Source organism: Moschus berezovskii, chromosome 7 (assembly GCF_049115385.1).
Source record: "Moschus berezovskii isolate FMDL1 chromosome 7, NW_MosBer_1.0, whole genome shotgun sequence".
Taxonomy (NCBI): Eukaryota; Metazoa; Chordata; class Mammalia; order Artiodactyla; family Moschidae; genus Moschus; species Moschus berezovskii.
Window position 1 is genome coordinate 92,819,765 of NC_142466.1, and position 20,896 is coordinate 92,840,660.

Genomic DNA, 20,896 nt, shown 5'->3' on the forward strand with positions numbered 1-20,896 from the left:
AGTCCTGGGTGTCCATTGGAAGGACTGATGTTAAAGCTGAAACTCTAGTACGTTGGCCACCTGATGCGAAGAGCTGACTCATTTGAAAAGACCCTAATGCTGGGAAAGATTGAGGGCAGGAGGAGAAGGGGATGACAGAGGATGACATGGTTGGATGGCATCACCGACTCAATGGACTTGGGTTTGGGTGGCCTCCAGGAGTTGGTGATGGACACGGAGGCCTGGTGTGCTGCAGTTCATGGGGTCGCAAAGAGTCAGACACGACTGAGCAACTGAACTGAACTGAACAGAATACAGAGTTCCAAAGAATAGCAAGGAGAGATAAGAAAGCCTTCTTCAGTGATCAATGCAAAGTAATAGAGGAAAGCAATAGAATGGGAAAGACTAGAGATCTCTTCAAGAAATTAAATACGCAGGGAATATTTCATGCAAAGATGGGCTCAATAAAGGACAGAAATGGTATGGACCTAACAGAAGCAGAAGATATTAAGAAGAGGTGGCAGGAATACACAGAGGAACTATACAAAAAAGATCTTCATGACCCAGATAATCATGATGGTGTGATGACTCACCTAGAGCCAGACATGCTAGAATGCAAAATCAAGTGGGCCTTAGGAAGCATCACTATGAACAAAGCTAGTGGAGGTGATGGAATTCCAGTTGAGCTATTTCAAATCCTGAAAGATGATGCCGTGAAAGTGCTGCATGCAATATGCCAGCAAATTTGGAAAACAGCAGTGGCCACAGGACTGGAAAAGGTCAGTTTTCATTCCAATCCCAAAGAAAGGCAATGCCAAAGAATGTTTAAACTACTGCACAACTGCATTCTTTTCACATGCTAGCAAAGCAGTGCTCAAAATTCTCCAAGCCAGGCTTCAACAGTGCGTGAACCGCAAACTTCCAGATATTCAAACTGGATTTAGAAAAGGCAGAGGAACCAGAGATCAAATTGCCAACATCCGTTGGATCATCAAAAAAGCAAGAGAGTTCCAGAAAAACATCTGCTTCATTGACTATGCCAAAGCCTTTGACTGTGTGGGTCACAACAAACTCTGAAAAATTCTGAAAGAGATGGGATACCAGACCACCTGACCTGCCTCCTGAGAAATCTGTATGCAGGTCAAGAAGCAACAGTTAGGACTGGACGTGGAACAACAGACTGGTTCCAAATAGGGAAAGAAGTACATCAAGACTGTGTATTGTCACCCTGCTTATTTAACTTATATGCAGAGTACATCATGAGAAGTGCTGGGCTGGATGAAGCACAAGCTGGAGTGAAGATTGCCAGGAGAAATAGCAATAACTTCAGATATGCAGATAATACCACCCCTTATGGCAGAAAGCAAAGAAGAACTAAAGACCCTCTTGATGAAAGTGAAAGAGGAGAGTGAAAAAGTTGGCTTAAAGTTCAACATTCAGAAAACTAAGATCATGGCATCCAGCACCATCAGTTCATGGCAAATAGATGGAGAAACAATGAAAACAGTGAGAGACTTTATTTTCTTGGGCTCCAAAATCACTGCAGATGGTGACTGCAGCCATGAAATTAAAAGATGCTTGCTCCTTGGAAGAAAATATGAGCAACCTAGACAACATATTAAAAAGCAGAGACATTACTTTGCCAACAAAGGTCCATCTAGTCAAGGCTATGGTTTTTCCAATAGTCATGTGTGGATGTGAGAGTTGGCTATAAAGAAAGCTGAGCGTCAAAGAATTGATGCTTTTGAACTGTGGTATTGGAGAAGACTCTGAGAGTTCCTTGTACTGCAAGGATATCCAACCAGTCCATCCTAACGGAAATCAGTCCTGAATATTCTTTGGAAGGACTGCTGTTGAAGCTGAAACTCCATTACTTTGGCCACCTGATGTGAAGAACTGACTCATTAGAAAAGACCGTGATGCTGGGAAAGATTGAAGGCAGGAGGAGAAGGGGATGACAGAGGTTGGATGGCATCACCGACTCATTGGACATGAGTTTGAGTATGCTCCGGGAGTTGGTGATGGACAGGGAGGCCTGGTGTGCAGCAGTCCATGCGGTAGCAAAGAGTTGGACATGACTGAGCGACAGAACTGAACTGATTCTGATTGGTGTTAGATGATACCTCATTGTAGTTTTGCTTTACATTTCTCTAATAATAAACCATTTTGAGCATCTTTCATGTGTTTATTGGCCATCTGTATTTCTTCTTTGGAGAAATACCTGTTTAGGTCTTCTGCCTATTTTTTTCTTTGGGTTGTTTATTTTTCTGATATTGAGCTGTCATGAGCTGCTTATATGTTTTAGAAATTAATCCTTTGTCAGTTGCTTCATTTTCAGTTATTTCTCCCATTCTACATGTTGTCTTTTCATCATCTTTGTAGTTTCACTTGCTGAGTGAGCGCTTGATTATTTAGTAGTGTTTTGTTTAGCCTCCATTTGTTTGTGTTTTTTACAGCTTTTTTTTTCTTGTAATTGATATCTACTCTTATAGCCTTATGTAAGTGTTGTTACCATTGATGTGTGGTTTTAAATTCCCCTAGTATTTCTGTGATACTGTAAATTTCTTCCTTTATGTATATTCATATTTGCTTTATGTATTTAGGTGCTCCTATGTTGAGTACATATATTCACAATTTGTAAATCTTCTTCTTGGTTTGTTCCCTGGATCATTGTGTTCTTTGTTTGTTGTGACAGTATAAATATTGCTACTCCAGCTTTCTTCTGATTTCCATTTTCCTGAAATAACTTTTCCTGTCCCCTTTCCGTCTGTATCTGTCTAGATCTCAAGTGAGTCTCTCGTAGGCATCATATTTATGGAACTAATTTTTGTTTCCACTCAGGGACTCTGTGTCTTTTGCTTGGAGCATTCAATCAGTTTACATTTAACTTTTAAATTAAAAGTTATTTTTTAGCTTTTGCTTGTCTGTAAAGCTCTTGATTTCTCCATCAAATCTGAACAAGAGCTTTGCTGAGCATTCTTGGTTGTAGGTTTTTCCCTTTCATCACATTAAGTATTTCCTGCCACTCCCTTTTGGCCTGCAGAATTTCCTAAAAAATCAACTGATAAACTTGTGAGAGTTCCTTTGTATATAGCTTGTTGGTTTTTCCTTGCTACTTTTAATATTCTCTCTTTAATTTTTGTCATTTTGATTGCAATATGTCTTGCTTGGTGTTTTCCTCTGGAATAATCCTAGTGGGACTCCGCACTTCGTAGACTTGAGTGAGTATTTTCCTTTCCCAGGTTAGGAAAGTTTTCAGCTATTATATCTTCAGGTATCGCCTCAGGCCTTTTCTCTCTCTGTCTTCTTCTGGGACCTCTATAATGCAAATATTATTGCACTTGATGTTGTCCCAGAGATCTCTTTAACTGCCCTCTTTTCATTCTTTTTTCTGTTCAGAGTCAGTGATTTCCACCATTTGTCTTCTAGCTTGCTGATCCATTCCTCTGTATCATTTAGTCTGCTGTTCTTTTAGTGTGCATTTCAACTACTGCATTCTTTAACTGTATTTGGTCACTCTTTATATTTTTTAAGACTTTGTTTAAAAACTTCCGACTTTTCACTCTGTGCATACATTCTCCCAAGTTCTTTCATCATCTTTAGGATTGTTCCTCTGAACTATTTCTTGAGTAGATTGACTGTCTCCACTTTACTTAGTTTTTCCTCTGGAGTTTTATCTTGTACCTTCATCTGGAACATTTTCCTTTGCCATCTCACTTTATGTAAGTTGTTATTTGTATTTTCATGTATGTGATAAGTTAGTTATGTTTCTTGACCTGTGAGAAGTGGACTATGGGAGAAGTCCTATGTGTCTCAGCAGTGCATCTGTCTCTTGTCGTCTAAGCTAGATGCTCTAGGGTTTCTCCCTGAGATGGATGTGTGGTTTCTTCTGTTATGGGGGCTAAATGTACAGTCTTGTAGGCTTGATTGGCTCCTAGCCCATTTGGCTTTCAGACCCTGCATTGTGCAAATGCTGCTGGTTGCTGTTTAGCAAGACAGCATAAGATCTGGTCACAAGGCAGCTGGCTACAGAACTCTAGGGAGCCTCACAGCTAGCGCTGGCTCCCAGGTCCCGTAGACTCCAGGGCTGTTGCTTGGTCACTGGTTGTTAAAACCAGATCCTGGGGTTTTGGTTCCTGGTTGCTGATCTACTGGTAGGCAGAGCCAGTTCCTGGAGTCCGATTATAGGACCAGGGATCCCAGAACTCATTTCAGGTAGTTGGTGGTAGGGGTGGGCGGCTTGGTTCCTGGACAAGTTATGGAGTCTGAGATGCCCTGAAGCTTGTGTTGGCCTGGTAGTGGACACAGTCATAGCCCAGCTGCTCCCAAGGTACAGTCTGGCCTCCTGTGGGTGTCCTGGATCTGCAAACTGCAGGATTATTATTTCCTTTGATCTGGTGTCTGCTCCTTGTGGTAAGTGAAGCTGTTCTAGAGACTAGTGCAGGCTTCCTGGGGGGAAGGGCTGTTTCCTGCCTACTGGTGGGTGAAGCTGGGTCCTGGCCCTGTGGTGGGTAGGGCCACGTCAGGGGCATATCTTCGAGGTGGCTGTGGGCTCAGGAAGTCTTTGGAAAGCCTGTCTGCTTATGAGTGTGCTGTGTCCCTCCACAGTTAGTTGTTTGGCCTGAGGTAGCCCAGCTCTAGTCCCTACAGGCTGTTGGGCGAAACCCGTCTTACCACTAGTCAGCCAATATGGCAGCTACCAGCAGTAGTATTCACCTGGCAGAATGTTGCCAAGTATGACTGCCAAAGTGTTTATATCCCCAGGGTGAGCCACAGGTGCCCTGACCTCTGCAGGAAATTCACCATGACCAGCAGGTGGATCTGACTCAGGCTCTTGTCAAATGACTGGTTTTGCCCTGGATCTTGGTGTGTGTGATTTTATGTGTTTCCTTTAACAGTAAAGTCTCTTTTCCCACATAAAATGCCACACTGGTGTTCAAAACCAAATGCTTTGGAGGTTCATCTTCCAGGGCTGGGGAGCCCCATGTAGGATTTAGAACACTTATTCACTCTGCAGTATAGTTACTCTCCAGTTGGTGGGTCATCCACCTGTGCTCAGTTGGCTTCAGTCGTGTCCAACTCTTTGCAGCCCCATGGACCATAGCCTTCCAGGCTCCTCTGTCCATAAGATTTCCCCTGCAAGAATGCTGGAGTGGGTTGCTATGCCCTCCTCCAGGGTCATCCACCTGTGGATATGCAATTTGATTATTATATTTTGAGTCTGCCCATCCTACCCATCTCTTGGGTCCCTCTCTGCCTTTGGTTGTAGGAGATAATTTCTGGTAGGTTCCAGTCTTTTCATCCCTGTTTTTTCTGCATATGGTTATGATTTTGGTGTGTTCACAAGAGGAGGTGGGCTCAGGGTCTTTCTACTCTGCATCTTGGCCACTCTCTCCTTAGTCTTTTAAGAAGCAATGTTGGAAACAATGTTTATCTCCTTCATTTTCCTCTTAAATTATCTGGCTGTTCCTCTCATCAAGCACCTGCTTGCAATTCGATATTTCATTTTGTTCTTCTGTCACTTGCCAGTGTTACTTATAAAGCCCATTCAGACGCATGCTAGCCCTTCTTCTCTGTCTTTTTCTCTCTGGATGGCCTTAGAGTTCTGATTCTTACAAGGTTTCCCAGGAAAGGAAGGGTGCTGTTACTCAGACTCTTACTGTCACACTCACCCTCTCTCTTTCCTACTGTTGAAAGCTCTGAGCTGGAAGTACAACCCAATTTCCTATCACTTTGGCATCACTGTTCTTGCTGCTACCACTAGAAGTTAGCCAAGAAGCATGTTGAATAATTTTCCTTGGCAGTACCCCTTGCATGAATTCTTACTGCCTACTTTGGATTTTGCTCAAGTTCATTTTAGTGCTCCTCTGTAGGAAACTTGGAAAGGTTTTCCCCCTCTGAGTATGGATTTGATAATATAAGGAGAAGTTAAGAAATAAAGGTCTAAAGGTATTGGAGTTAAATGCTTGCTGGGAATAATTGGTTCGTGAAGTTGGTTGTGCTTCTTATTAGAATCTATCCACTCCACCAGAGAGAGCTCTCTTTCATCAAGAAAACCAATGTTTTGCACTTCTGACCTTGTCTACCTGAAACTGTCACAACATTGTTAATTGGCTATATTCCAATATAAAATAAAAAGCTTTAAAAGTAAATTCCAGATCTTTATAGATCCTCCATCTGTCTGTGCTGTGTCTGACTCTAAAGGGACTAATACTTCTGATAGCTGCCATCTGTGGACAACTTCTATGTGCCAGACTTACTACATATTCATTTCCCTGAGTTTAGAAAGAAGAGGTATCTAAAACAAATGCTTTCGTAATGGTGTCAGTTTGTTGCTTCTCTGGTAGAGGTGTTTTCTCCTACGTACTTTCTAGTTAATGAATGTAAGAATTCGATTAGCCTTATTCCCTTTACTTTCTTCAGTTGGAATGTTACATCTTAGTTGGTGTTTCTCACCTGGGATTCCCTTGGCTTTTGAGGCGAAGCAACTCTTGATTATACAGGAGAGCCCTTAGCATTGAAAACATTTAGTATCTTTGCCCTGCTCATCTAGTAATGTCCCTAGGTTACAGTGACTATCAAAAAATCATATACATTTCCAAATATCCCCAGGAAGGTTGTAACCCCTATTGTCATACACTCAGTAAGCTGATTTTTACCTTTCCAAAAGCATTTTTTAAATAAAATTTTCCTTATTGTGTAAATGTAGCTAATTTTTAATTAGGAAAAATTAGAAAAAAAATTTAAAAACTTTATATCTAACTTTCTTAAAGTGCATCTCATTTATGAAGACAGTCAGTTTTACATTATTAACATTGGGATAAGGCTAGTATATTTTTTAAATGTTGACTAATAGGTGATGAGAAATTCTAACTAAGGGGTATATAAATAAAATACTTAAAATGATTTTTAAAGAGAAATTGGAAATTCAGTAAATATTGAATTAGCTTTGAAATTAAACAGACCTCAGTTTAAATCTTGGTTCTACTACTTTTGGAGGGGAGAACTTATTTTGGGGAAATTTCAGATATTCCCAGAAGTATACAGAATACAATAAAGATTTCCAGGTGGGTACATCCACCTGCCATGGAGGTACCATCCCCTAAGTAGGTACCATCACCCAACTTTAACAATATCAGGTCACTAGCTTCCTCCATTCATTTCCCCTACCTCCATATTACTTCATTTGATTCATTAACCATATATCATCATTGCAATAACTAAAAAAGGTAACAATAGTTTCTTAGATATCTAAACATTGCTAAGATTTCTACTTGTCTCCTAGATGTATCTTTAAATTGAGATCCAGCAGTATATATGATTTCATACATCATACATGATTGAGATGTATCTTACATCTCTCTTAAATTTGGGTTTCCCACAATCTCTTTTTCCTTACCCTTTATTTGTTGAGGAAATCAGATTTTTGACTCTGTAGATTTTGCCATAATCTATATTTTGCTGATTATATCCTAATACTATTTACTATAAATTGAATTGATGGATGTAGAGTCTATAGTCAGGTTTTTTTATTCGCATGATATTTCATAGAAGGTGCTATATTCTTCCATCAGGATTCTCATGTTGCCAGATTGTCCCTCTTATAATGTTATTTCTTTTATTTTGAAATAATTTCCAGCATACAGAAAAGCACAAAAATTTTCTATGTATCAACCAGAGACCCTCATTCCAATTTTATCAGTTGTCTCTGTAATATCTTTCAGTACCAAAAGGTTACCTGTCGTGTTTTTTCAGCTTCTTTTAGTGACCATAATTAGTCCTTTCTTGACCTTTATGAAGATTACAGGCTAGTTATTTTGCAGTGTATTTCTCAGTTTGAGTTTGTCAACTGTTTCATCATAAGATTGAAATTTTTGGCAGAGATACCACAGAAGTGATTCTGTGCTTTTTGTATTCTCCATCTTGTCAAGCAATTCAAGATACCATTTTGCCATAAAACTGGAAATGTTAAGTTTGATCACATCAGTAAAGTTGTATCTGCCAAAGATTTACCTATTATACATTATTCTTTTTCCCTTCATAATTAACATTTTATGGAGAGACCCACTGAGACCTTGTATATATCCTGGTCCTCATCCAGCTTTTACTCAGTAGTTTCAGCTTTTAATTACTACCATAACAGATAACTGAATGGAGGTTTTCTAATTCCTTCTTTCCTTTGGCATTTCTTAGTTAGCGTTCTGCTGTGAGGAAGAACTTTCCCTTAGCTTTTATTTGTTCAGTTATTTCAGTGTAGATTACTACTTTTTTCAGTGGAATATCATCCTTTACTATCATTTGTTTGGTGCTCAAATATGATACTGTAATCTTTGGCAATTTATGTTAGTGTATGTATATATGTATGTATGTGTATACACCTGTAGTTATTTTTGTTTTTGTCTATGCATATTGAAAACCATGAATTCGTATTGGTACTTCATATTCTAATCCAACACTATACTATCATTCTTGCTTTGCCTGTTTTTATGTTTACAATTCCCTTCTCCAAGAGTGAGAAACCTGGCTCTTATTATCCTCAATATGTTTTGCTTATTTATTTAGCCCTCCTTTTCATAAGCAGTCTTCCAGCCCTGCTCAGCCATCATCTAGTTTAGCTCTTTTTTTTTACATGAGGCCTCCATCCTGCCAGATCATGTATCATATGCTATTAGATATCTTCCTGTCTTAGCTCTGACCTCTGCTAGATCACCCTCACTTAGCCAGCCTTGTGACTTTTTTCTTTGATTGTATATACATTTTAAATTAAAATATTGAGATAATTAAGTACTTGTGTGCAGTTGTAAGAAATAGTACAAAAATATCTCATTTACCCTTTACTCAGTTTCCACCAACAGTAACCATCTTACAAAATATAGTACTTTTTCACAGCCAGTATATTGACATTATTATAGTCAAGATACAGGACAGTTCTATCAATACAAGGATTACTTCTGTTGCCCGTTTATAGCCAAACCCACTTCCACCCATGACTTTTGGCATAGGTTTCTTTGGGTGTGTCCTCTTTAAGCTTCATTTGACCAAGGCCAATCTTTGAGGTTTGTTCTTATCCTTTTTTGAGGGCTTACCTTTCTCAGCATGGAACCTCTAGAACAAAGGAGATGGGCTTAGGGCAGTCAGGGCTCCAGTATTTTCAGTGTGCCTAGTTGAAAACTATAGAATATTGCTGAAAAAAAATTAAAGATTTAAATAAATGAAAAAACATCCTATGTTCATGATTTGGAAGAATTGCTAAGATGTCAGTACAACCCAACAGAATCTACAGATTCAATGCAATCACTATCAGAAATCCCAATGATTTCTTCGCAGAAATAGAAAAATTCACCCCCAAATTTGCATAGACTATTGAAAGACTCCCAGATTACCAAAATAATCTTGGAAAACAAGAACAAAGTTTAAGGACGTGCATCTTGAATTCAAAACTTACTACAAAGATACAGTAGTTAAAACAGTGTAGTATTGACATACACAAAGACAAACATACAAATGGAATGGAATAGAGATCCCAAGACAAAAAGCCTTGCAGATGTAGTCAGTGAGTTTTGACAAGGGGGTCAAGGCTCTTCAGTGGGAAAAAAATAATCTTTGTATCAGTTAGTGAGAAAACTGAGAGCACATGCAAAAAAAAAAATGGTGTTGGACTCTCAGTTCAGTCTCTCAGTCGTGTCCGACTCTCTGCGACCCCATGAATCGCAGCACGCCAGGTCTCCCTGTCCATCACCAACTCTCAGAGTTCACTCAAACTCATGTCCATCGAGTCGGTGATGCCATCCAGCCATCTCATTCTCTGTCGTCCCCTTCTCCTTCCACCCGCAATCCCTCCTAGCATCAGACTCTTTTCCAGTGAGTCAACTCGTCACATGAGGTGGTCAAAGTATTGGACTTTCAGCTTTAGCATCAGTCCTTCCAATGAACACCCAGGATTGATCTCCTTTAGAGTGGACTGGTTGGATCTCCTTGCAGTCCAAGGGACTCTCAAGAGTCTTCTCCAACACCACAGTTCAAAAGCATCAGTTCTTCAGCGATCAGCTTTCTTCACAGTCCAACTCTCACATCCATACATGACCACGGGAAAAACCATAGCCTTGACTAGACGGACCTTGGTTGGCAAAGTAATGTCTCTGCTTTTTAATATGCTATCTAAGTTGGTCATAACTTTCCTTCCAAGGAGCAAGCGTCTTTTAATTTCATAGCTGCAATCAGCATCCGCAGTGATTTTTGGAGCCCAAAAAAATAAAGTCTGACACTGTTTCCACTGTTTCCCCATCTATTTCCCATGAAGTGATGGGACCAGATGCCATGATCTTTGTTTTCTGAATGTTGAGCTTCAGGCCAACCGATTCACTCTCCTCTTTCACTTTCATCAAGAGGCTTTTGAGTTCCTCTTCACTTTCTGCCATAAGGGTGGTGTCATCTGCATATCTGAGGTTATTGATATTTCTCCTGGCAATCTTGATTCCAGCTTGTGCTTCTTCCAGCCCAGTGTTCCTCATGATGTACTCTACATATAAGTTAAATAAGCAGGGTGACAATATACAACCTTGACGTACTCCTTTTCCTATTTGGAACCAGTCTGTTGTTCCATGTCCAGTTCTAACTGTTGCTTCCTGACCTGAATACAGGTTTCTCAAGAGGCAGGTCAGGTGGTCTGGTATTCCCATCTCTTTTTGAGCACTGCTTTGCTAGCATGTGAAAAGAATGCAGTTGTGCAGTAGTTTAAACATTCTTTGGCATTGCCTTTGTTTGGGATTGGAATGAAGACTGACCTTTTCCAGTCCTGTGGCCACTGCTGAGTTTTCCAAATTTGCTGGCGTATTGAGTGCAGCACTTTCACAGCATCATCTTTCAAGATTTGAAATAACTGGAATTCCATCACCTCCACTAGCTTTGTTCGTAGTGATGCTCTCTAAGGCCCACTTGACTTCATATTCCAAGATATCTGGCTCCAGGTGAGTGATCACGCCATTGTGATTATCTTGGTCGTGAAGATCTTTTTTGTACAGTTCTTCTGTGTATCTTCTTCTTAATATCTTCTGCTTCTCTTAGGTCCATACCATTTCTGTCCTTTATCGAGCCTATCTTTGCATGACATGTTCCCTTGAAATCTCTAATTTTCTTGAAGAGATCTCTTGTTTTTCCTGTTCTGTTGTTTTCCTCTATTTCTTTGCTTTGATTGCTGAGGAAGGCTTTCTTATCTCTCCATGTTATTCTTTGGAACTCTGCATTCAGATGCTTATATCTTTCCTTTTCTCCTTTGCTTTTTGCTTCTCTTCTTTTCACAGCTATTTGTAAGGCCTCCTCTGACAGCCATTTTGCTTTTTTGCATTTCTTTTCCATGGGGATGGTCTTGGTTCCTGTCTCCTGTACAGTGTCACAAACCTCTGTCCATAGTTCATCAGGCACTCTATCTATCAGATCTAGTCCCTTAAATCTATTTCTCACTTCCACTGTATAATCATACGGGATTTGATTTAGGTCATATCTGAATGGTCTAGTGGTTTGCCCTACTTTCTTCAATTTAAGTCTGAATTTGGCAATAAGGAGTTCATGATCTGAGCCACAGTCAGCTCTTTTATAACTGCATAGAGCTTCTCCATCTTTGGCTGCAAAGAATATAATCAATCTGATTTCGGTTTTGAGTGATGTCCACGTGTAGAGTCTTCTCTTGTGTTGTTGGAAGAGGGTGTTTGCTATGACCAGTGCATTCTCTTGGCAAAACTCTATTAGCCTTTGCCCTGCTTCATTCCGTGCTCCAAGGCCAAATTTACCTGTTACTCCAGGTGTTTCTTGACTTCCTACTTTTGCATTCCAGTCCCCTATAATGAAAAGGACATCTTTTTTGGGTGTTAGTTCTAAAAGGTCTTGTAGGTCTTCATAGAACTATTCAACTTTGGCTTCTTCAGCATTACTGGTTGGGGCATAGACTTGGATTACTGTAATATTGAATGGTTTGCCTTGGAAACAAACAGAGATCATTCTGTCATTTTTAAGATTGCATCCAAGTACTGCATTTCGGACTATTTTGTTGACCATGATGGCTACTCCATTTCTTCTAAGGGATTCCTGCCCACAGTAGTAGATATAATGGTCATCTGAGTTAAATTCACCCATTCCAGTCCATTTTAGTTCACTGATTCCTAGAATGTCGACGTTCACTCTTGCCACCTCCTGTTTGACCACTTCCAATTTGCCTTGATTCATGGACCTAACATTCCAGGTTCCTATGCAATATTGCTCTTTACAGCATCGGACCTTGCTTCTATCACCAGCCACATCCACAACTGGGTATTGCTTTTGCTTTGGCTCCATCCCTTAATTCTTTCTGGAGTTATTTCTCCACTAATCTGCAGTAGCATACTAGGCACCTACCGACCTGGGGAATTCCTCATTCAATATCCTATCATTTTGCCTTTTGATACTGTTCATGGGGTTCTCAAGGCAAGTATACTGAAGTGGTTTGCCATTCCCTTCTCCATTGGACCACATTTTGTCAGACATCTCCACCATGACCCGGCCATCTTGGGTGGCCCCACACGGCATGGCTTAGTTTCATTGAGATAGACAGGGCTGTGGTCCATGTGATCAGATCAACTAGTTTTCTGTGTTTATGATTTCAGTGTGTCTGCCCTCTAATGCCCCCTCGCAATACCTACCGTCTTATTTGGGTTTCTCTTACCTTGGTCGTGGAATATCTCTTCACAGCTGCTCCAGCAAAGCATAGCCGCTGTACCTTACCTTGGACGTGGGGTAGCACTTCCATTTTATATAAAACATGAAATATATTAGAAATTAAGTAGTCTTGTTGCTCCTTTTATTTAAAGAAAAGGCTTCATTTTTTTCTATTGGTAATTTAAATAAATATTAAAATGTTAGTCTGAACAATTCATCATTAGCAATCTATGTGATTCATCCCAATTTAAAATTTTTAATTTATTTTTAGGATGTAATACAGAGTCTTACAGAAGTGTAAAACAAAAAGTGTGAGTATTAGTAACTAAATTGATCCACAAATTGAATAAAATAACTATTTTTTAAAATAATACGAAAAAGAGAGACCAGTTTGTACTAATTTGGTACAAGTTCTAACATATTTTATTCCATGAATTAGAAGATAATCCCTTTAAAGTCATGGCATGATTGTTTTTGGCACCATTCTGTGAACAAAAACATGGTTATGTGGAGATAATGGATTTCTGAGGTCACGGAGGTTGGCAAAATAGCTTATCAGAGACAGCATCTCTTGATCTTTATTTTAATGCTGTGGTCCTCTGTGACCTCAGGAAAAAACCTGTGATTTGCTAAAAATTATTACTCCTTTCCACTTCTATAAAGTTAGTTGTTCAAACCTGTAAAGACTCAAGTAAATAAAAATATGAGCCTTGCATACCAGTCATATCATCTCTAGTTTAATGATGGAAAAAATAGAAATAAAAAATTTTAATCCTGAAAATATATAATGCCTTATTTTTAAACAATGTAATTGATAATAGCCTAAATATTCAACAGCTAAAGAATGACTCGGTAAGTTATAATGCATCAAATTCTTGTACATCCACTAAAAGAAAATGAGAAGACTAAAGCAAAATGGGAAGGGGTTGGCTATGCTGCTTAGAAAAAGCAGGGGAAATTATTTGCAATCATGACTACAAATATGTAGAAAATCCACATGTCTGTGGACAAATACCGAAAGGAAGATGAGTTTGGGGTACTCTTCCCTATTGTAACGTCATTTGGCATAAATAAAAACTGATTTTTAAAGGTGGATTTGGCTATGAATTGGGCATTTTTTCAAGGAATAGTTTGGAGCATGCAGCAGTGAGGTTGACATTCTGACATGTCTTGAGGAAGTGGAGGCCTCTGCCCTGTCTGTCATGCCCACAGGTGAGCAGCACTCCAGTTCAGCATCAGACAGTTCCAGTGTATCCCAGCACCCTTGGGTGCCCCAGGTGAATGAGCAAGGCAAGAATATGCTGAGAGGGAGGGCTGCAGTCACCTTTTGGATTCCTGTTTGCCTTCAGCTCCACTTTACTGAAAGCCCAAACTCAGTGTCCCTGTCTGGTAACTGAGTCCATTAAGTGGTTACATATTTATTTGAGGCCAGCCCAGTTCTTAAGATTTCACAGCAGAAATTATTCCTGAGATGATACAAAAATTTTCCCTTCTTTAGCTTGGTCCAGATAAGTCCTATCCTCATCAAATTCAGTCTCATTTTCCTAACTGTGGAGAGCACAGTCACTTGGACTCTCATGTCCTTCAGTTCAGTTCAGTTCAGTTGCTCAGTCGTGACCAACTCTCTGCGACTCCCTGTCCATCACCACCTCCCGGAGGTCACTCAAACTCATGTCGATCGAGTCAGTGATGCCATCCAGCCATCTCATTTTCCGTCGTCCCCTTCTCCTCCCGCCCCCAATCCTTCCCAGCATCAGAGTCTTTTTTAGAGCTGCACAGATCAGGCATTTCCTGCTCACTGTTTGAGGCCTCCTAGTTGCTGCCTCACATGCATTTTCATCTTAGATGGCGATTGTCTGCTGGGTTTTCTCTGGCACCTTCTCCTTATGGACTCCATATTGACTGACTTAAGTGTCTTGTTGCTGTTCACTTAGGCTTGAAGTCTTGGCATGCAGTGCAGTGTCCGCCCCTGTACTATCTTGCTCCCACCCTTACTGTCACTTACTGTCCCAGCAGGCCCTCAGTCGTTGACTCCAATCCCTGTTTTTGCAGGGAGTGTTAACCCTGAGAAACTTGAGTCAGACTCCTGTTTCCCAATAGCAAACTCAGACTCCTGATTTTGAGCATTTAGGGCCTCTTGATATCAGGTTCCAACTTGCCTTCCAAATCACATCCTCTCTACTTTCCTTTCCTTTAAAACTGTGTGGAAGCTGTGCCTTCTGAATAGACTACATTAAAAGAAATTCTTTTTCATTGCTGTTTACAGAATGACAGGCACAGGGTGCTACACTCGAATTTAGACACCAAATTGAGCTGCTATGTCTTATTTGACAAAACATATCCATTTGGAGAAATGGGGGTGTGTTTTAAAAGGAGCAAGTTTTACAGCATCATTAATTATCAAAATAGAACAGAACAAAGCAAAGAGCCCTATCTGTGACAATAGGTTGTTTCCATCTGCACATGGCCGGAATACCATTTGGAGAAACAGAAAGAGAAAAAGACACCGGGGGTGGGGTGAGGGTGTTGCAGTTTGACATTAAGAAGAGAGGGGGCGGACAATTGGTGGCTGTTAGAGTTTCTGTGTTCTTTATATCCTTTATCCTCAAGTTGCAATCTCCCACTCATCCAGTTCCTTTAAAAAATGTGATACTTAGTGGATTTTCTTCCTATGTCTCTGCCAAGACATTACTGAAGATTCTCTTTTCCCCTTAGTCAGCAACAAAAGACACAGAAGCATGTCTTTTGAGTTTTTGAGGGCTGTAATTATGACTGCTATAACTATACAATAACCAAGAATTGGATTTTCACATTCTGAAAACAGAAATATTAAAATAAATGTCTTTTGGTTAGTATACCAGCCCTAAAGATGTCTTTATTTCTTCTATCCAAGCATTTCTTAAATTGTTCTATAAAATAATAGAGAGTTTGGGGCTTCCAAGGTGACCCACTGATAAAGAGTCTACCTTCAGTGTGGGAGATGTGAGTTCGGTCCCTGGGTCGGGACGATTCCCTGGAGAAGGAAATGGCAATGCACTCCAGTATTCTTGCCTGGGAAATCCCATGGACAGAGGAGCCTGGCAGCCTTTAGTCCATGAGATTGTGAAAGAGTCAGATATGACTTAGCAACTAAACAGAAAATAGAGGGATTTTTGGTTTTGAAAAATGATGTTTTAATAATGTTAGAGGTATCTAATGTGTCCCACTTTATTACAATTAACATTTTATCTGCCCTGTTGCAGAGAGGAGTAGAAAGAGAATATTTTTCAAAATGTTCAGAGAATAGATACGAAAAGAAGAACAAAATTTAGGTATTTTAATAAAGTGTGTGTTTGCATCATAAAGACATTTTTCTAAATTCATTACAATATTTTAGATATAATTCTCTGAGCAGTCAGATCTTCTTGAAGGTATTTGAGAAACAGCAGAAAAGTCACATTTTAGCTATAATCTATTTAAAATACATGTTATTCTTCCCTATATTCGAACAATCGGTTCAAAACACAGTCCATTCATAAGGGATTTTGCTTGTACAGATCTGAGTGGGAATCAGTACTTTCTTTGTTTGTCACTATGGAAACAAGTCAGCCTATCCTGAACGGCGGTTAGATCACGCAGAGTGATGCTCGCATCTCAGTGTAACTTCATCATGGAGCAGGCTGGCGCTGACATCTCGCCACCAGCTCTTCCCTCCAGGAAGCCCAGCACCATGCAGGATCCACCCCGGAGGCTGTCTGCTGTGCCTTTCCTCAGCTCCTTTTTGGAGGGCCGTCGCCACTCTGCCTCGGACCCTCTCCTGCGGCTGCAGCAGGGACGGCGCAGCTCTGCCACCAAGGTGCTGTCCTCGTCCTCTCTCCGGGTGGTGGCCACGTCCTCGGTCAGCTGCGCTGAGGGAGACCCAGCCCTCCCCGAGAAGAGAAGTAAAGCTCCTTTTCTTCTTAAAGGTTGACACACCTTTGAGTTTAAATATAACGGTTGTGAAGAAGCTATGCTGTGTTTATACCTTTTAAAATTTTGAGAATTCTGCATTATACTTTTTATTGTCCGTTATGCTAAGAGATTCAGTAGACATGTAATAGGAGATAAAAATGCTTGAATGTTTTATGTTTTTTTTCATTGAAAATGTAGTTCTTGTGTAAAACTCATTTCTTTGTAGATCTGCTGTAACAGTTTCTTCCTTTTCATTACCAGTACCCCATATGGAGATCTTGTGTGCAAAGACCTCTTTTGAAGTAAAGGATAGTACACTTATATGAAAGCGAAACAGTTTTATTCCTGACATAATGAAGGGGATTCAGCACCTGCTTGTCATATACAATCCTGAGAGAAATCGGAAGCTCTTTCCCTTGTTACTGTTCCATTTGGAGAGTAGGATTTTAAATCTTCCCTTCTTCGTATGTTCTAGGAAATTCAGGACGTCCAACGCCAAAATATACAAAAGTTGGAGAGCGTTTGCGGCATGTCATTCCTGGACACATGGCCTGTTCTATGGCCTGTGGTGGCAAAGCTTGCAAGTATGAAAATGCAACCCGCTGGAGTGAACAGGAACAAGCTATTAAAGGAGTCTACTCGTCCTGGTAAGTGATTCTGTCAGTCTTTGATGGCTCCCACCTACTGCCAAGTAGGAAAAGGAAATGGAGGTATAGGTGATGGCCAGAGGCAGTAGCCTGTAGAAGAAGGAATGTGGGATTTTGAAGTCAGAGGACCTCACCTTCCATTCCTGGCTTCCCCTCTTGACAGTCTGGCCTACTCACAGACACTCTGAACCACAGTTTCCTCATCTGTAAAATGGAAATAATAAAACCAACCCTATAGGATTTTTTTTTTTTTAATAAAGTAGAATGTTATAGGTAAAGTATCTTAAAGAATTGGTAACTAGATAGATTTTAAGTTTCAGAGATTGCTAGAAACAATTAAAATATTCAGCTATAAATTTGAGAAATTATGAGGTATATATAGGTAGTTTTTCACTTTCATGCAGGTGAACTTTAGCCTCATTTTTGTTTTGTTCCTGTATTCTGTATAAAAGGATACATTTTCATACAAATACATACACTTCCAGTCTGCCTCAGTAGAGGGTGGTAAAAGTTGTCAGTTCAATAGATGATGTAAAATGCTTTCATTGTTTATGGTATGTAAGTGTAATTCATTCATTATTGAATCATGCTGTTTTTAAATTTCTTTTTTAATTAGTTTTATTTATTTTTTTACTTTACAATATTGTATTGGTTTTGCCATCATGGATATGAATCCGCCCCGGGTGTACATGTGTTTCCCATCTTGAACCCATCTTGTTTTATTATTAGCAAATTGTCAAGTATACCTTTTTTGATATAGTGATATCTCTGAAAAATCCTGATATTTAAAACCATATTTGGAATGCACTAAGAGGAATTCACTATTTAAAGAACTCTGCTGGTGAATCATTTTATAGAGTAAGAATCCATTTTCAAATTAGATATTTGTCAGCCACTCTACTAACCTCCAGCCCTGTACTTTTTCATGTTGGATATGTTGGATACATGTGTAGTGTTATAGTCTGGGATCCACTGTCACTACCTTCATCACTACCTTTCTTAAAGAGTGTCATGAAAAAGCAAACACTACTCCTGAGATGTGGTCAGACACATAAATTTATAGTAATGCAGCTTTAGGTCACATTAATATTTCTGATTTATCGTTAACTAAACTATCTTGTTTTCACCTCTACTGCTTTCACATTACATCTCTCCTAATCTTACACTGCTGCTGCTGCTGCTGCTAAGTCGCTTCAGTTGTGTCCAACTCTGCGCGACCCCATGGACCCCAGCCTACCAGGCTCCTCCGTCCATGGGATTTTCCAGGCAAGAGTAGTGGAGTGGGGTGCCATTGCTTTCTCCGAATCTTACACTAAGTGCTGTTAAATTTGGGGGATCCCAAACCTTTGCGGTTCCCTGTTTTTAGATATTGCCCCAGACACGAGGGATGGTATCTTTCTGAATCCTGACCTGCTCATCTGATGTCTCTGTTACTCCTCTCAGGTTCTTGTAACCTACAACTTGTGACAGTCTATCTTAGAATTTGATCAGAACAGAGGGAAGTTAGCACCCTGATGAGAATGACAGCCATTTACTGGGCCTCTATCCATTTGTACACTCAGTAAACATCCATTTGGTTACAGGCCAGTCACAGTGCTAGACATTTTCAAATTATTATGGTCATAAAACTCTTTTAAGTAGACATTGTTAGTATCATGTTATTGATAAGGAATTGAAGTCCAGAGAGGCTAAGTAATTTGCTGCACATCTGGAAAATAGAAAAGCCATCATTTGAAACCAGGCCTGACTGACTCCAAAGTGATATTTTTTTCCTAAATTACAATAACTCAGCATTTATTCATAACCGCATGCCAGGATTTATGCTAAAAGACTTTACAGTCACATCATATTGAATTCTCACACCAACCCTATGAGGCAGGCGTTATTACCCTCACTCAACACATTAGATAACTGAGGTACAGATAACTAAGTAACTAAAAATGCCTCACAGCTGGCCCTCATTTAGTCAGTAACCTCTGGATGACTAATCCAGGATGTTACTTTTGCTGCCAGTTGAGGTTTCTCCATCATTCTGTCATGTCCACTAGAATCTCATGAAAGTCCTTGAAGATACTTTGCTGGAGTCCATAAATACATTATGTTCTGGGATTTAAGAAGTGAGAGTTTCTTAGAGCCCTAATCATAATACAGAATTGAAGCCAGATTTGTATAAGGAGATTCTTATCTTACAGTATTGTTGAAATCATAGAAAAAGTAAGGGCTTGAAATCTTGCTTTCTCAGTTCTGTGAATTTCATCAGTCCCTCCTCCCATCTGTAGGGTCACTGATAATATCCTGGCCATGGCACGCCCATCCACTGAGGTCCTGGAGAAGTTCTGTGTCATTGAGCAGTTCCGAAGGTAAATGTTGCATTTTACACACTGTAATAAGCCAGCTTATGTCTTATTTTCCACTGCTTTGACTTCAAATAGAAAAGTGCTTTCATTTTACTGACAGAAATGTGAAGAATATCTTACTTATTTCAAGTAAGATGAAGTTTTAAGAATAGTTAATATGACCAACCTAGATAGCATATTAAAAAGCAGAGACATTACTTTGCCAACAAAGGTCCGTCTAGTCAAGGCTATGGTTTTTCCCGTGGTCATGTATGGATGTGAGAGTTGGACTGTGAAGAAAGCTGATGGCCGAAGAATTGATGCTTTTGAACTGCGGTGCTGGAGAAGACTCTTGAGAGTCCCTTGGACTGCAAGGAGATCCAGTCCATTCTAAAGGAGATCAATCCTGGGTGTTCATTGGAAGGACTGATGCTAAAGCTGAAACTCCAATACTTTGGCCACCTCATGCGACGAGTTGACTCACTGGAAAAGACTCTGATACTGGGAAGGATTGGGGTCAGGAGGAGAAGGGGACGACAGAGAATGAGATGGCTGGATGGCATCACCAACTCGATGGACATGAATTTGAGTGAACTCTGAGAGTTGGTGATGGACAGGGAGGCCTGGCGTGCTGTGATTCATGGGGTCACAAAGAGTCGGTCATGACTGAGTGGCTGAACTGAACTAAACTGAACTGAATGTTTATTAATACCAAAAATGGTTATTTTTTGTTAACACTACCTCTCCAATGTGACTAATTTTTTTCTTTTTCCTTTAAGCCATGGCATAAAAAGTATCATTAACCTGCAGCGTCCTGGTGAGCATGCCAGCTGTGGGAACCCTCTGGAACAAGAAAGTGGCTTCACATACCTTCCTGAAGCTTTCATGGAGGCTGGCAGTAAGTCTTTCCAACCTCCTCTCCATATGTTACCAAGGACAGAACTCAGAGACTTTTGTCTGCTCAGTTCTTAGGTTAAAAAGATGATGGAAACAAAGTTCGTGCATAGTAGTAGGGCTTCTGAAAAATGAAGGTGAGATAACTTTGTCTTTTAAATATCTTATTTAGTATTAGTGTTGAAAGTACAGAATTTCTTTTTTCCTGTGAGAGAGATCTTGAGAGGAGACCTTGTAGAAATAATAGCTGCGTGATTACATGAACAGTATGTCAGACCTGTCATCTCATTTAATCCTTAAAGCATTCATGTAATATAGTTGTTCTGAGACTTCCCTGATGGTCCAGTGGCTAAGACTGTGCTCCCAATGCAGGGGGCCCGGGTTCCATCCCTGGTCAGGGAAGTAGATCCCACATGCTGCAAC

At 40.0% G+C, this 20,896-nt stretch overlaps 1 protein-coding gene across 6 annotated transcripts in view; it reads left to right on the forward strand.

Moving 5' to 3' along the window:
• The window catches only part of PTPDC1 (protein tyrosine phosphatase domain containing 1), a 69,241-nt gene that overhangs the window by 34,888 nt on the left and 13,457 nt on the right, over positions 1–20,896 (forward strand). For 5 of the 6 annotated variants that reach the window (XR_016037880.1, XM_055427501.2, XM_055427500.2 and 2 more), the window contains 3 exons: positions 17,072–17,243; positions 19,523–19,603; positions 20,359–20,477. Coding sequence is in view for 5 of the 6 variants with exons in the window: in XM_055427501.2 (XP_055283476.2) it covers positions 17,072–17,243; positions 19,523–19,603; positions 20,359–20,477 (372 nt within the window). In the remaining variant the exon portion in view is untranslated. Of the gene's footprint in view, positions 1–16,273; positions 16,587–17,071; positions 17,244–19,522; positions 19,604–20,358; positions 20,478–20,896 lie in introns of those variants that run through there. The other variant, XM_055427504.2, reaches the window with a different exon arrangement.